This window comes from Arvicanthis niloticus, chromosome 15 (assembly GCF_011762505.2).
Source record: "Arvicanthis niloticus isolate mArvNil1 chromosome 15, mArvNil1.pat.X, whole genome shotgun sequence".
NCBI classification, from domain to species: domain Eukaryota; kingdom Metazoa; phylum Chordata; class Mammalia; order Rodentia; family Muridae; genus Arvicanthis; species Arvicanthis niloticus.
The window spans coordinates 10153643-10169183 of NC_047672.1; the positions used below are offsets into that span (position 1 = coordinate 10153643).

Consider the following 15541-nt stretch of genomic DNA (forward strand, 5'->3'; position numbering starts at 1 on the left):
ACAATGAGGTCCAGCTGCTCCATAGATCTAAGATGTTCTGAATGTGGGGTGGGAAGCCTGGGCTCACCTCTAGCTAGCGTGAAGCAGGAGTGAGGCATACCTGGAGACTCCTGCCTGTGAATCTGCCACAGCTGTACTGAGTCTAAAATGGGACATAGTTTCCTGTCTGTGCTATTTGGGTGTCGAATCCCAGTGTTATTCATGGACTGCCTACCATGCCCTGTTTTTGTTTTGTTTTGTTTTCCTGAAGACCAGTAGATCATCTATGTGTGCTACAGACACTAAAATACATTTCACGTGTTTCATGTATTGCACTCGACTGACCATTTTAATTAAATGCACAGAATGGGTGACCAAAACATACCATGTTTTAAAAGCCAATTAATTAAATAAAGAATCGTGAAGTTTACCGACTGGTAGAGGATGAACCTTTACAGCTTTATTCTGTCTGCAGGCTCCCTACCTCGTCTATGGTTATTAAAGTCAGGTTCACTGCTAGCAACCTGTGCAGGAAAGAAATCTGGACACCACTCCGATCTGATGGGGGAGGCAGTATATCTTTTTTTTTTTTCCCCAATTAGCACTGTTATTGTTCTTGGATTTGTTAGCATTTTTTTTTCTAGATTTCCTTGGAAATGATCAATAAAGCAAATGGGTGAGCAACAACAGATGTGCTGGATTTGAGCATCTCTGGGAGATCAACTCATCCCACTATTAAACCTCAAGTCATGCCGTTAACTGAAACAGACAGGTACCTCAGGCTCCTCTCAGTCAATCTACTCAAGTTCCCACTAGCTCTTCTCCAGTCTCTGCCTCCATGGCAACAGGCACCTGCCTTGTCCTGAAGAGTAACAGGATCTCTGGCCAGAGTGAGGCTTTTCCTAATCACACTTGTCAATACAGGCCATGGAGAAATGGATGGATTCTTATCAAGTTAGTTCATAAGCTACTAACAAAATAAGTGGCCAGCAGCAAGTGACCAGACCTAGTGTCCAGAATATTCCTCACGAAAGCCAAGGACATCATTAGTGTCCAGGAAAATCCATATCCTGAGAACTGTCCATCAAACTTCTTGCTGAGTATGGACTTCTTCCTCCAGCATGCCCTGTCTTTCCTTACTACCCTCCTACCCAGTAAACGGGTACAGGCTGGCTCACTCAACGAGGAATCAGATTACTCATTTCTCTAGGGCAGCGGTTCTCAACCCGTTGGTCTCAGCCCCTTTAGAGATTGAACGACCCTTTTACAGGGGGTCACCTAGGACATTCAGAAAACAGATATTTACATTATGATTCTCAACAGTAGCAAATTCAGTTATGAAGTAGCAATGAAAACAGTGTTATGGTTGGGGGTCACCACAACGGGAGGGACAGCATTAGGAAGGTTGGGAATCACTGCTCTGGGGGAACGTGTGCTGACTAGATTTAGGACAACTTGACACAAACTAGAGTCATCTGAGAGGAGGATACCTCAATTGAGAAAATGTATACAAAGGATCAGCCTGTAGAGTATTTTCTCAATTAGTGATCCATGGACGAGGGTTCGGCACATTGTGTGGGGGCCATCTCTGGGCTGGTGGTCCTTGGTTCTGTAAGAAAGCAGGCTGAGCAAGCCATGGAAGCAAACCGGTGAGGGTGAGCAGCGCCCCTTCATTGCCTCTGTATCAGTTCCCACCTTCAGGTCCCTGTCCTGTTTAGGCTCCTTTGATGATGAACAGTGATATTTTAAAGTGTAAGCTGAGTAAACCTCCCCAGCTTGCATTTGGGTCACGGTGTTTTATTGAAGCAATATAAACCCTAACTAAGATAGAGGGCATATCATGTCACATCAGTTTCCTGCTGAGACTAACACGCAGAAACACCAGCTTCCACGGATGGAACTTCCTCGCTGGTTTCCATTGTAGGGCCTGCTTTCTGTAACGGACAGTGTTTTCAAATGGCGCTGCTCTGATTCAGAAACACAAACACCACTGCAGAGACTTATTTTACGATTCAGCTCCTGATTTATTGTGGCTGAGAAGGTCAGCTTCCAGATTTTCTATTCTAAATTTCTTTTGAACAGATTTACAAACATTAAGGACTAGCTGTCATCTGGACCAGAACAAACTCTGAGAGATTCTCTCTCTCTCTCTCTCTCTCTCTCTCTCTCTCTCTCTCTCTCTCTCTCTCTCTCTCTCCTTCTCTCTCTCTTTCTACACACACACACACACACACACACACACACACACAACTTTCCTATTAAATGTAAACAATCAGCAGTCCCGAAATATCCCAAATCAATTATTTCTGAAAGAATACACAGGTGTTGGGGAGATATTAGAGTTATAAAAAGAAAACGGCAAATTATGTTTTCATGGGCCAGCTGCTCAACTGATGTGATGCTGGAGAAGGCCCTCTTTTGCTCTGAGACTCAATTAACAAATCAATTAACATCACGCCCTTGCTGCCAACAGACTGGCTGCTCTCTCCAGCCACCCCAGTACTTGGTGAGTCTCCCATCTTTGATGCCCAGTCCTTACCTTCTGCCTAAGATTTCACTGGTTTCCACCAGCCCTGGCATCAGGAGGCCACTTGACTTTAAGGATTAGAAGCCCCCAAAGGAGCAGCACTGCCATCTTGTCATCCGTGTATTGCTCTTTGCTCACTCCTAGCCCACTCTAAAGCTGCCCTTGGCTCAGCCACAGTGGGTGCTGATGGTGTAGTGGGCTGTCACTCTCAGAGGGAAGTAGATGTGACCAGGCAAAGCAGATGGTCTCCAAAGAGACACATCCCCAAAGTCTGCTGGCCAACTGTGGTGGTGCCTTTCAAATAAGCAGCAGGGTACTAGAGATGGAAATGGCGTCCCCTTCACCATATCCTTCCACCTTCCACCACGACAACACACCCAGCTCACACACTCACCCAACTCGTGGGTTTTCTGATAGCAGTGAAACACAGCGGGCTTTGCTGGGGGGAAGATCAGCCTGACTAAGCCTTCCTGATATGACAGTCATTATGGTGAAAGTTTCCAAGTCTGTCAGTAACGCTTCATCTAGATTAGCTCACCTTCAAAAGGTGGCTAGCCTCCTGCCCATGGACACTCACACATGTCTAGGACAGACAAACACAAATACCATGCATTTGGCTCACTCTGTAGCCAGAGACAGCCAGTAGGCCCCAAGTGGCAATTTAAGACGTTTTTCACCCACTGTTTGGCATTCAACAATAATGGAGTGCTTTCCTTCAACCTACAAATAGACCCACAGTTGACTATTTGTCCAAGTCCTGGCTCTGACCTAGACATGAGACGTTTGTGGGTCCTGCATTTCTCTCCTGTAGCTCTAGAAGGGGTTGACTTGGAAGAGTCTAAGGCCCTTTTGGCATACCAGTTCTAAACTTGGGAGGACTCTCCACAACACTCTGACAAACTGGATCTACCCTTATCCATTCTCAGCCAGCACAAGCTAAAACTAGATAACCCATGATCGTGCCCCAGTCTACTCACCTTCTCCACTGGCGTGTGTTCCTCGTTGGTGACACTAGCTTTCCTCGATTCGTTTTTAGACCTGCTCAGCCGTCTGGATACTTTTTCTCTGAGGAGAGTGGCATATCCTATGTGCTCATAGATGGGATTTGTGGTCATCTTTGCGATGTACTCAGCAGCCTTAGTCTCTATGTAGAGCGTGATCAAGCCATCTGTCACCAGGTCGTGAATGGATTCGAACCTCTTCTCACCCACAAAATGCTTCCCGTCGTGGAAGAGCCGGTAGTTTAAGGTCTGGTTCCCAAACCTGTTCACCAGAAAGCCAAGGATTACTACTGGTGAGATAAGCATGAGCAAAGTGAGGTAGCTTCCAGAACATTCCATTGGTTAGGCCTGGAGCGGGTACTTGGATCTCATCGCAGAGATCCTGTGAGATGGGTACTATGATTATCTATATTTAATAGTGGAAGCAACAGAATCACAAAGAGTTGCCACTTCCTGCCTGGAATGAAGCAGACAGGATCTAACCTCGGGTACGACTCTGGTATGCATCTGGGAACACTCCATTCTCATGTGTGAAAGTCAAAGCCCTGATGTACAAATACATCACCTATAAAACTTCTTTAATGGGAAATGACAATTACCTCTGCAAGGGATACCACACTAAAGCCCTGTGATGTCTTTTATTAATTATCACACCTTTGACTGCAACCCCATCTCTACCATCCTGGTTAGTGAAGCATGAGAGAAATATCAGCTAAGTGTTAAATGTACCACCAATACTGGCATTCCCCGGCCTCACCTGCACGATTACCTGTGCCTACTCTGGGGTGCCAGGATAGGAAAACGCTCTACCTACCCATTGTTCTTAACAGCTTTTGACATATTCCCTCATCACTGAGCCACTTAAGACATGCTCTGGACATCTCCAGTTGCAACTCAGAAAGCGTCTTTGTGAGGTCACACTGTGGAGACTGTATTGGACACACATCCTTCATGTGCTGGCCTGGGAAGGCTTTCCTCTGCATCCATTCTTTCTATGGAGCAAGCTCTACTTAATTTCCAGAAGTTCACAAGAAGACTCTGTGGGAGTTAACAGCCCGTGTACAAGTGACCCCTGCAGTGCCTCAGCACTTGTGGTGGCCAATCTTTGGAGAAACCTGCCCTATTGACTTGCTGGCACACATGACAGTAGTCATCATGGCAAGTCTGGGGTCAAGATGGTCCCTGAGAAGTCAAGAATGATGGGCTGCATGTCTATGAAGCATCCATGCTCACAATCTGCATGTCATCAGCCAGGCAAACAGACACTCAACCTCTGGCCTGTAGCTGGTGTTTGCAAACAGTGAACTGCAAGGCAATCTGAGCAGGAGCCACTATGGAGACTTAGCATCTGGGTTGCAGGGCGGGTTCTGGAAGTGACCACCAAAGGTGTCTGTAAAGCACAGCCGGTGCGCCTGATGCCACTGTACCGCACACTTAAGCTGGTAGACATGGAATTTCACATTCTGTGTGTTTTACTGTAGTAGGGAATTGAGGAAGCCCTGAGCGAGTGAAGTCCTGAGCAGATGTGTGTACTTGACACTCAGACTCACTGGACAAATGGCAAAATCCCCTCCACTCCCTGGGAGCCTCAAAGGACACTTAGCAAAGCCGTCTTTGTGTCTGAGCATGAATTTTGACATTGTGCCCAGAAAATGTCCACCATAGCTCTCTCTCCCTGGAAGGTTACAGCCTGAAGACTGGTCCCCTACAGAGATTAGTTGATCTTGCCTCCTCAGTCAGCTGTATGCGATAATCCCATCTCCCTAGTCAACACTATGTTATAAAGATGTTGCTCTTCTGAGGTACAGCAATTTCTCCACCAGAGAGCTCGGGCCATTTGACCTCAGCCTTTCTATTCTCTCTTTATCATCTCACCATCTCAAGTCAGGTCTCTCCCTGGAGCGTGCTATACTTTTTTAAAAATTGGAAAACCATAAAAGCCACTTTCACGAACCATGAGTGAAACATAGCTCACCTCAGTGCCAGCGTGTAGCATCCCGGCTGCCGTTGGCTTTCTCGAAGGATGTAGGCACCCTCCACGCCACCTAGAAGCTCATCGGCCTGCTCCCGGGAGATGATCCCATGAAACCTGGAGGGACAAGGCAGTCACTGCACTGAGAAGACTGTACAAAGTAGGTACTATGAGGACTAGGCTAAAATCCTGGTTACTAGGTCCCTAGGTACCCACTGTCTCCAATGGAATGAAGAGGGGTGTGATTATGGTTCATCTTGAAGACCCTTTTGGAACTACCTCCCTGCATTCCCAACACAGGAAAATACACAGTCCACAGATGGCTTTCTGATCCTGTCTTTGCTCTCAGGCTGAAACTGAAGATCTAAAATGAAAGCTAGGTTACGGCTCCTTTCAAACCGTGGGGAATAACGGAAGGGCAATTAGCAATTTAGCTTTCAGCTCAAACACAGAGAGCCGTGGATTATCCTGATTGCAAATGAATACTTATTGATTAGCAACCTGCTTGCTTCTGGTGCTGGGCATCGTTAATTTTAGAGGCTCATTCTCTGGAAAGAAGGGCTGGCTAGAAGCCATGGTCTTCCAGTGTTCTACATTAGAAATTAATTGTTTAGGTGGGTGTTTGGGAAAAGAATCTACTTTTCCATTTTTAATGATAATGTTTGTCTTCAATTTCTCTGTTACAAAATGAACAGAGAGAGAGGGGGGAAGGGGGAGGGGGAGGGGGAGGGGAGGGGGAGAGGGAGAGGGAGAATGTAGCACACTGAGTGGAACTTCTAGCTTATCAAAGACTGCACTGGCCTTCTGAAGGCAGTTGCTGTGGCCTAGAGCTTGCTCAGTGACTGGCAGTGAAGGCAGGTGGCTGGGTGGATCTCTTTGTCCTTCTACCTTTAAGAGAAGATGAAGGCTCACAGCCATTACTAACAATTCTTTGTTTTGTTTGTTTTGAGACAGTATCTTTATTATGCAGCCTTGCTTGTCCTGGAACTCATTATGTAGCCCAGGCTGGCCTCAAACACACAGAGATCCACTTGCCTCTGTCTCCCAAGTGTGCACCCTATGCCCAGATTTTATTATTTTTCTTTTTTTTTCTGTCATTACTAGAACTTCTGTCTTTTGTGTGTCTAAGAGCAGAGGCCTTGAGTATGAGAAGAGGCCAGTGCCCAGAGACTCTAAACTCCTGGAAGAGGGATAAATGCCCCTTTCTAGAATTACCTAGTGGTAGAAGACTTTGGGGGGAATAATCATGCAAAGAATTTTCTGAGCATTAAAAAAGAAAATAATATTTGCTGCCCCCTCCCTGGCAGAGAATACAAAAATTAGGCTGAAGGACAAATGTGATAGAGGTGTGCATGTGCGTGGTGTGTGTGTGTGTGTGTGTGTGTGTGTGTGTAAGAGAGAGAGAGAGAGAGAGGGAGGGAGGGAGAGAGAGAGAGAGCGCACATTGTGTGGTGTATGTGTGTGTGTGTGTGTCTCTGTGTGTATGAGTGTGTGTGTCTCTGTATGAGTATCTGTGTGTGAGTGTCTGGGTGAGTGTGTGTGTGTGTGTGTGTGTGTTTGAGTGTGTGTGTGCGAGCGCGCGCGCACGAACGCATGCACACACGCTAGGTGTTATCCTAATTTCCTCCTTTTCAATATTCTTCTTTTCAATAGTGAATCTTTTAGTTGCCATTCTGGTCCTAGGGGAGCAAACACGCCAGAAGCATCAATGGTCCTGTATGAATATCTCAGCCTGTAGGTCAAAGCAATGGCAGCTTGGTGGTGGGGGCTTGTGCTCTGCTAAGTTCTGGTTTTAAATCTCAGGAATCTTAGAGCAACACCGTTGGCAAACACTGGGGGTGAATGCTGACACAGAAGAGACCAAGATTCCCATGTAGACAGTGAGACAGAGGAGTCTGGGGAGAGCTTGGCCTAGACCACTGGGTCTCAGTGGGTCTTGTACACTGTGTACAAAATTGACCACCATGGTGCAGAGGTGTTTGGGGCTTCCTAAGTGAGGCCACTCGACTCTTGAGACATTGTGGAGAAGCCTCCTGTGCAGCAAGAGTTCTGGCAGGGAGAGCTGCTCTGTGGTCAATTCAGGTATAAAACTGTATGTGGTCGGTTTTCCTGTTTGCCCTGTCTTAAAAAAAAAAAAAAAAAAGTACAATCTGCAGGTAATTTTGAAATCCGATGGAGAATCCAAGTCACGTGACAACATAAACCAGCTAGCTATCAGAGGCAGGAGGGTGGGTGAGAGGGGAGCCTACACTCCTGGGTAGGTGCTTGAGAGGCGCTGCCTAGCTGGAGGCTCAAAGTCTGACCAGAAAGCCTCCAGAATGCAGCTGTATCCACTGGAAGGAGCTGGAGGCTAGGATGACCCGACAGTCCATTAACCATGAAGCTGAGGCTCTTCTGGTATAAAGATGAGAGGGACGGTCTCGTTGGCTAAGGGAGCACAGGAGGTGGCCTTGAAAGAGCTTTTGCCTCATCAGTGACTTATGAACCTTTTCCTCCTTGAACCATTCCATGGTCCTCTCTCTTTAAAGGGTTCTGTACCTGGCAGTCTCAGACTACAAATGACTTTGGTAGTTGTGATATTTGCCTTATGCTAGATTACTAAGGAAATCAGGTAGAGGTGGAGTTAAAAGGACAACGTGGCCAGGATAGAAAGAGAATAAAGATGGGCTTAAGGCAATTTGGCTGATACACCCAAGCCTAGGGAACGATCCTTTTGGTTTTCTGACACTGCAGGGGAAAGGGATGCTTTTCCTGAGCACTGTGTTATGAGGTTCGAGATAGTCAGGAACTCAGCTGACGTGTACAGTCTTTGACACCTACGTGTTTGTAGTGCATCAGGGTAGACAGAGAAGTGAAATGCTGGTGGAAAGATGGTGGAAAGCCTTCCGTTTCAAACACTGGCCAGGCACTGGAGGCTGGTTCTGAGAACAGAACTACTACACATATGTCTCCCTCTGCCCGACCTTAGTGGGACCCAGGTACCGGAGTGTGGGAAGGAAAACTCAGTACCAAGGGGTCCGATTGTGTTTATTCTTCTTACTAAACTCTTACACAAGAGACATGTGATGAAGACCATGTGAGGGGACAGTTAATAGTTAAATTTGAATAACATAGGAAGAAGCGACTACTTATTAAATTGTTAAAACAAAGAATAGTATAATACATACTCTCTTCCATAATATTTTGGTCTGTTTTCCACCTATATTAAAAAAGAAAAAAAATGTTAGTAACGCACTTGAATTCAAATCAGCTAGATATAAATGTGATTCAGATAAACAGCTAGTGTCCTGGTTGTAATTTTACTATAGCTTCATTCACCAAACCAGAGATCCATGAAGCCTTGGAATTAATCAACAATGGTAATGGATAGAAATGATCCAGAATCATGATATTTCTTATTCATTAAGCTCATTTCCCATCTAAGCCGAATCAGCTTAATAAAGAATTTTCAAAAAGATAAATAACATTTTTTTCCCCAAAGGAAACAATGTGTTGCTTATTTTAACAGTAAGGCATTTACGAGAACATTTTAACTTCATTCTAAAAGACAAGGCGGGCTACTTCTAATATGAATAAAACATAAGCATTTATTTCAATCTTCACTTAATTGCTTTGTTTTGCACTTACAAATAAACAAGGGTTTGCACCTGGATAAAAAAATAAAGTAAATATCATTTGGTTTCTTCTCAAGTAAAATTGGTATTTTAGCATTCTCATTTATTTTTCCACAAATGCCTAGAAGTGGGACCTGAGGCCCAGCACACAGAGGAAGCCAGAGGTGCCTACATCAGATCAGATCACACATGTCATCTATCACATAAGAATGCTGCTCTCTGATGTTCACAGTATTGGCTTGGTAAGCTATGAGCCCGTATTTTCACATTTGGCTCTCAGTACTGCTTTAATTCTTGGGACGGTCCAAATATGAGCCATGTGAAGTTAGAAGACTTACTGATAGTTGCACATTTGGAAACAAATTTGTTTCTGTTCCCTGGTGTAAGATATGGGCACGGCAGATGTTCTGTCCATAGTCAGTTCTGGCTACAGCTAAGTAGACTGTTTTCCCAATAGGGCTTACAGATAGACAGAATGGTTGGATTTCCAGGCACCAGGCGGGTCCCTGGTGTATTGCTATCCCTGCTATATCTCAAAGGATAGATGGGCTACATCGGATATTATAGACCATGAGGAAAGCTCAGAAAGGGGACCCAGGGCTCTGAAGACTTCACAATCTAGCTAGGACAAATCTAGCTCACACACAAATAACGAGGTCAGCATGGTAGGTGAAGCTGACTCCTGGAATGTAGGCAGATAAGAGGTAAACAGTTGATTCTAGGCACGTCTAAACGTGTGTTCACTCTACTGTGCATTTTCTATCTGAAACGTGCTCAATCGAAGGCTGCTCATAACTTTTGATCTTGGAGGTGTGAAGTCTACTCCACGTTTCTGTGAAAATGTATATTTAAATGATCTAATTAACTAACACACAGTGTGTTAGTTCCTTCCTTCTGAGCAGGTGTCTTTTCTATAAATGCTGCAGCCTATTGTCACTTTCTTGACACAACAGTAACTTTTTAAAATGCGAGCTGAAAACTGTCACCGATATCATTCTATTGGCTTTTAAGGTTCTGATTTATGTGGTCCTACTGATATTCAATTGGTCACATCAGTGTGCCATAGAGACAATTCAGAACTAGAAAAGCTAAGGGATCTACAAAGGTGATGCATAATGGCCAACTATCTCTCCATTCTTGGATGTCTACCAGTCCAAATTAGAAGTGCTTCGTTCTTTGGAAAGGAGAACTTTTCACTCCCATCTAGCTGGCTAATCTATAACACAAGGTGCAAAATCCAAGTGCAGCCTTCTATCCCCTACCCTCATTTCTCCCACGGGAGATGAGTAACTAATCAATCTTCTCATGAGGGTGGCGCAGTAGGTAAAGCTGCCTCCTGCCTCCTGGAATGTAGGTAAGAAGTTACCAACTATGGAATTTAACTGATTCTCAACAACACAACAATTGCTATTGGTTTGCTCGTCACTTATGAAAATATGCATCATATTTATTAGGTTCGGGGCTCTGTGCTCAGCCCTGCCATTGTTCACGCAGTGATGGCCAAGTGAACACAGACAGGACACAGCTACAAAGAGATCCTGGGTTTTTGTGCTCACAACATGTGTGGAACACAAGGAGAAATCTAAGGTGGACTGCCAAATTGGGAAATCCATACAGTGTCTTAGAGTCTCCCTACTATATCCTGCCCAGGGGAGACTTCAATCCAAGCAAGGGACAAACCCCTTATGTATGAAACCACTGAAACATAAACCAGGAACACCGAGTCGCAAAGGACATGGTATGCATAAAATGGAGCCAGGGAAGAGGTCCTAAATGTCACCAGAGAAGTACGGTGAAATTATTAATCCACCTGTATCTGAATTCAAATTTGGTTAGGCATCCCTGCTTTCTTTATTTTCTCTTCTGTTTGGGAGACAGGAGAGGAAAGATGGATGCAAGAGAGAGGAAGACAGGGGTGCACTGGGCCCCATGCTGGGCACTCACTGAGAAAAGCTGTGTGGATAAGAACCAGATCCAATGTTTTTCCTTCATCCTCTCTGTAGCTCTTACAAAACACATATTTGTAACTGTTCATGATAAAGAGAGAAAATGGCTGGGGTTAAATGGTTAAAAACCATCATTTTTTTTCTTTTTCCAATTTTTTTTTTTTGTTGGCAGAAGTCTCAGCAAGAACCTACACCCTAGCAAGCCTTAAACGAGCCCAGCGCTTACTTGTTAACTACAGGACTCCAGGAAAGCCACAGAGCCTCAAAACATTTTCAGGCTAGATGAGAGTAGATCCTTGATCTAGACAAAACATGATCAGCTTGGTATCAAGGCTTGGAGGGATAGGATCCTGTCTAGTGACACCACTAGTCTCTACACTGTGGCCTAGTAGAACCCAATATGCTCTCTCTCCCCAGGCACAGTTCCACTAGCCTTGAGATTCAGTCTCTCTGTCTCTGTCTCTCTGTCTGTGTGTGTGTGCTTATAATATATAGATAGATATAGATATATAGATAGATATAGACATAGACATAGATATAGATATAGTAGCCAGGTCAAGGGGAGGACATTGGGTGTCTTCCTCTATCATTCTCTGCCTTATCCTTGGAGAGTGAGACTCTCACTGCCTCAGGAAGGTTTTGTTTTATTTGTTTTTTGTTGAGAGGGAACCCTCCTCTAGCTGTCACCTCTTCCCTCCCTCTGGTTTTATTCTCAGAACCTCTCCACATCTGGCACAGGGTAGAGGCACCACTCATCCGAGCCTCATACAACGCTACACAATGAGCTAGGCAGTGAGAGCCTGTTCTGCTCACATGGCAAAAAGTATCTATCTATTGTGAAAGCCTCCTAAAAGATCAAATTTCCAAATGTCGCTAAAACCCTCCTAAATAACCACTGAACACTGTTATAAGAATTATTGCATAATGCAAAACACTGTAAGGTTAATTTTCTATTGTTTTTAACACTCCATAGAGTAATGTATATCTATGCGGTTTGCAGCAAAACAGACTGGGGATGTCATTACCCTTCTCACTGAGCACGCATCGTAGTAAAAATAAGCAATGGAATACTCCTGGCAAAGATATGAATGTTACCCACTAACTGGAACAGACTTAGCGGTGGCCTCGGGCATGCCCGAGCTTACCAAATACCAACCATAATTCCTCAGGAGGAAGAAGGGGGATTGGGCTCCATGTTTAAACTCACGCCAATCAGGACAACCCTGAGCTCTGGAAAAAAGCCTCCTTCCACAGGATAGCACCCCCCTACCCCTTACTCAAAGTATCATGGAAAATGGTGTCACCAGGTCATCAGGACCAGAGCCTTGTCCTCACCATGGAGCATGAATCTGTACCTCAAAGAGGAGTCACAAAAGTCTTCGAATTTGAGAAGGCACCAGGCTTCTGAGTGCCTGGCACAGTAGTTGGTTAGCTGAGGAAAGATGATGGCCCAATGGCTAGTAAGAGGCTGGAGCAGACAGTGTGCTGGGAGAGCAAAGAGCTCTATGCCCAGCAGGAGTGTGTAGAAAGGTGGGGAGTATGGATGCAGGCCTTTCCTCACTGACGGTCCAGCACCTGACTCTGGGGAGTGTATTAAACTTCTTTGCTTCTCATTTTCTTCAATCTTTAATAATATGGGTGCTCTCAAGCATGCTATTTTAATATGGCAGCTTCAGAGATCAGATGAGGCATTGCCTATATAAACCCGAGACTTGGAACATTCCAGCACTGGCCTTCCATTACTGAGTGCTACAATGTATCCTATGTTCTATGTGTGTTATCTCATTAAGATCTCTATAACACAAGGAGAGTGAGACTCTGGGCATGTCACCCTTGGCCACAGTGCTGCTCTGCTCTTCAAGTGAAGACTGAACAATCTTAAGGCCTTGGTTGACCCTCAAAGTTCTCCGCGCTAGCTAATTTGCTTATCTGAGGATCTTTGGGTTTCTCTGATGTCAATGAACACCTTAAAACCTTTTCCCAGTGACTTGAATTCTATCAGAGAGCTAGGCAATCAATAGACTTGCTCCCGTGTCCTGATAGTCTGAGTCTTTTCTTGTGATTTAGAATTAAATTTCTTCCCAAACTACCAGGTTTATTCTGCTAATTTTAAGGAAGAGTTTTCAGCAGTTTGTAAAGCCTGGAAGAACATTCTGGTGACAGCTGCACCGTGAGAGACAGGAGGTATAATCCTTAAATGAGTTTCTTTATAGTGAGATTATCACTGCTTAGATAAACACACATTCTTTTATATTCAATACAAAGACATTTAAAGAACATCATTGAGTCTTCTGTAAACAAGGTTTCCAATTATTGGAAAAAACAAAGCTTGTATAATCCCTCAACAGCTGGTATATGTTAAGTTTATACTTAACAAAAATAATTTTAAAAACCTAATTTAGGAGCCTTTTGCTCGAGGCAACCAGACCGCTGAGTTCTCTGAGATACAGATCAAATGTGGGAGAAAAGGCATTTGGTGGGACATTTAGACTGGTCATACTGGGGTGATTTTGCCCACAAAAATCAAGGATGGTTAATTCCTTTCTAATTAGGAAGATCTCTACTGAAAAGGAAATCAAATAAAAGCCCAGGGATTTTCATTCTTATAATTCAAAGCGTGTGGTATAGAAGGGCAAATCCCCCATGTCTTTCTAAAGCCCAAAGCCTTATTTTCCCCACGGCATAACGTTAAGCTTTTCTGAACCCATGAGTGAGCCCTGAGAGGTGAGCCCCCTCCTTTGTTGATCAGAATGTGTTTAAACAATGTTCTGTCCGTAGGCTGAAGAAATGGCACAGTGGAGAAGGACATTTGTTGTTCTTGCAAAGGAATTGGGTTTGTGCCTCCCCCTCCCCCATGCACTGTGGATTACAGCTCTAGTTCTAGGGAATCTGACACCCCCTCTGGCCTCCATGGGCACTACACACATGCAACACACATACACACACACAGAGGCAAATCACTCAAACACACAAAATAAAAACACATCTTAAAAAACAGGGAAAACTCTATCCAGACTTGCTGTGGCCTTGCTTGCTCGGTGAGCACACAGTAAGGTAGGGTAAGGACTGCCTGAAAACACTCTGCTGTGCGCAGATGCACGGATGGACCCCAGCAACCCTATTTGTTTGGTTTGCTTTCTGCCCTTAATGTCTCTTAGATTTTCTGAGGGATTTTACTTAAAAGTTAGTGATACTTGTATAAAAAATAAAAGACTTTTTCCTAGACCAGCAGTTCCCAACTGTAAAGAGATGACCCTTTGCAACCCATGAATCCCCAGGCACACTCAGCAAAGGTACAAATGGTGATGACTGTTCTGACTCTGCGGGTGGAGGTGGGCAATGGCTTGGGGTCTGTAGTCTGGAATGTGGCTCAACAGGCCGCAACCTGTCATATCTAAAGGCCAGTCGTGAAAAAAAAAAAACCTGTTTGAGAATAAAAGAACTTTATACTTTTGACTATTTTCAAGAAAGTTACTAATAAACCAAAATTCAAGTAAGCAACAAATGCTTTGAAATGTTTAAAGAAGAATGGAATTGAAAGAAGAAAACAGGAAGTATTTATTTCTTATAATACTGGTCTAAAAGTATGTTTAAGAATAAGACGATATTTATGAAATGCCACCAACAACAGATCAAAGCAGTGCAGAGGAACATACACTAGAGCAGACTAAAATGTTAATAAAATTAATAAGAGAGCCCACTCCCTGATTGGAGGGAATATGAATGCTGTCAGGGGTGAGAACAAAGTGAGCAAAACACACTGCAGGAACATTTTAAGTAGCTGAGGTGGGGGGGGGTGGGTGGATTAGACACACTATGTGCATATGTGAGCCGCTGCAGAAGTTCCCAGCTGTTGTGGGACTGACTCTTCTGCAATTCTGTCCTAGATGGTGTGCTGGGACAGATTCTAGCAGCCAGTGCCCAAGCACAGAAGACATCCTGGGATAAGAGCCTGAAGCACTGTTTAAATATTTGTCTGGGATGGATCTCAATATTCCTAGAACTCTTTAGATAAGCAACCATAGAACACACATCATAATGGGGAGGGGAGGGTATGTGATGCCCAGATTTCTCATGTGCACATCTGAAAAGCAAAGGAAGAGCAGTTACACCCTGGTTACATACACGGGATCCTCCCTTGCATACTGGGCCTGTGCTTCTGGTTCTGATCTTTTCTTTCGGCCTACTGACCCTGACCCAGATGGGCAGGGCCAGGAGAGGCAGAGGAGGAGACATACTGCACAGGTTCCTTCTGTGCAGATGCCTTAGTTCGCCAACAAGTAGCCAGCAGAGGCTATCCTTCCCACTGCATATGAGCAGAGGAGACTTGTAAGGCTATATTCCCTGAAGGCCATGAAAGAGCGTGAGGTTGGCATACAGACCAGGGTCTGGTGGGTGCTCATAATCTACATGGGAAAAAGGAGAATTTCCAGAGCACAGAAGAGAATGCAACCACAGAGAACATCACTTCTGCTGGAATCATTGGATTGACCTGTACATCA

At 44.6% G+C, this 15541-nt stretch overlaps 1 protein-coding gene across 2 annotated transcripts in view; it reads right to left on the bottom strand.

The window, feature by feature from the left end:
• The window catches only part of Chn2 (chimerin 2), a 267201-nt gene that overhangs the window by 82550 nt on the left and 169110 nt on the right, over positions 1-15541 (bottom strand). For both annotated transcript variants that reach the window (XM_034519345.2, XM_076913323.1), the window contains exons 4-6: positions 8647-8678; positions 5483-5596; positions 3484-3769 (exon numbers count right to left, since the gene is read on the bottom strand). In XM_034519345.2, the coding sequence (XP_034375236.1) occupies positions 3484-3769; positions 5483-5596; positions 8647-8678 (432 nt within the window). The remainder of the gene's footprint in view (positions 1-3483; positions 3770-5482; positions 5597-8646; positions 8679-15541) is intronic.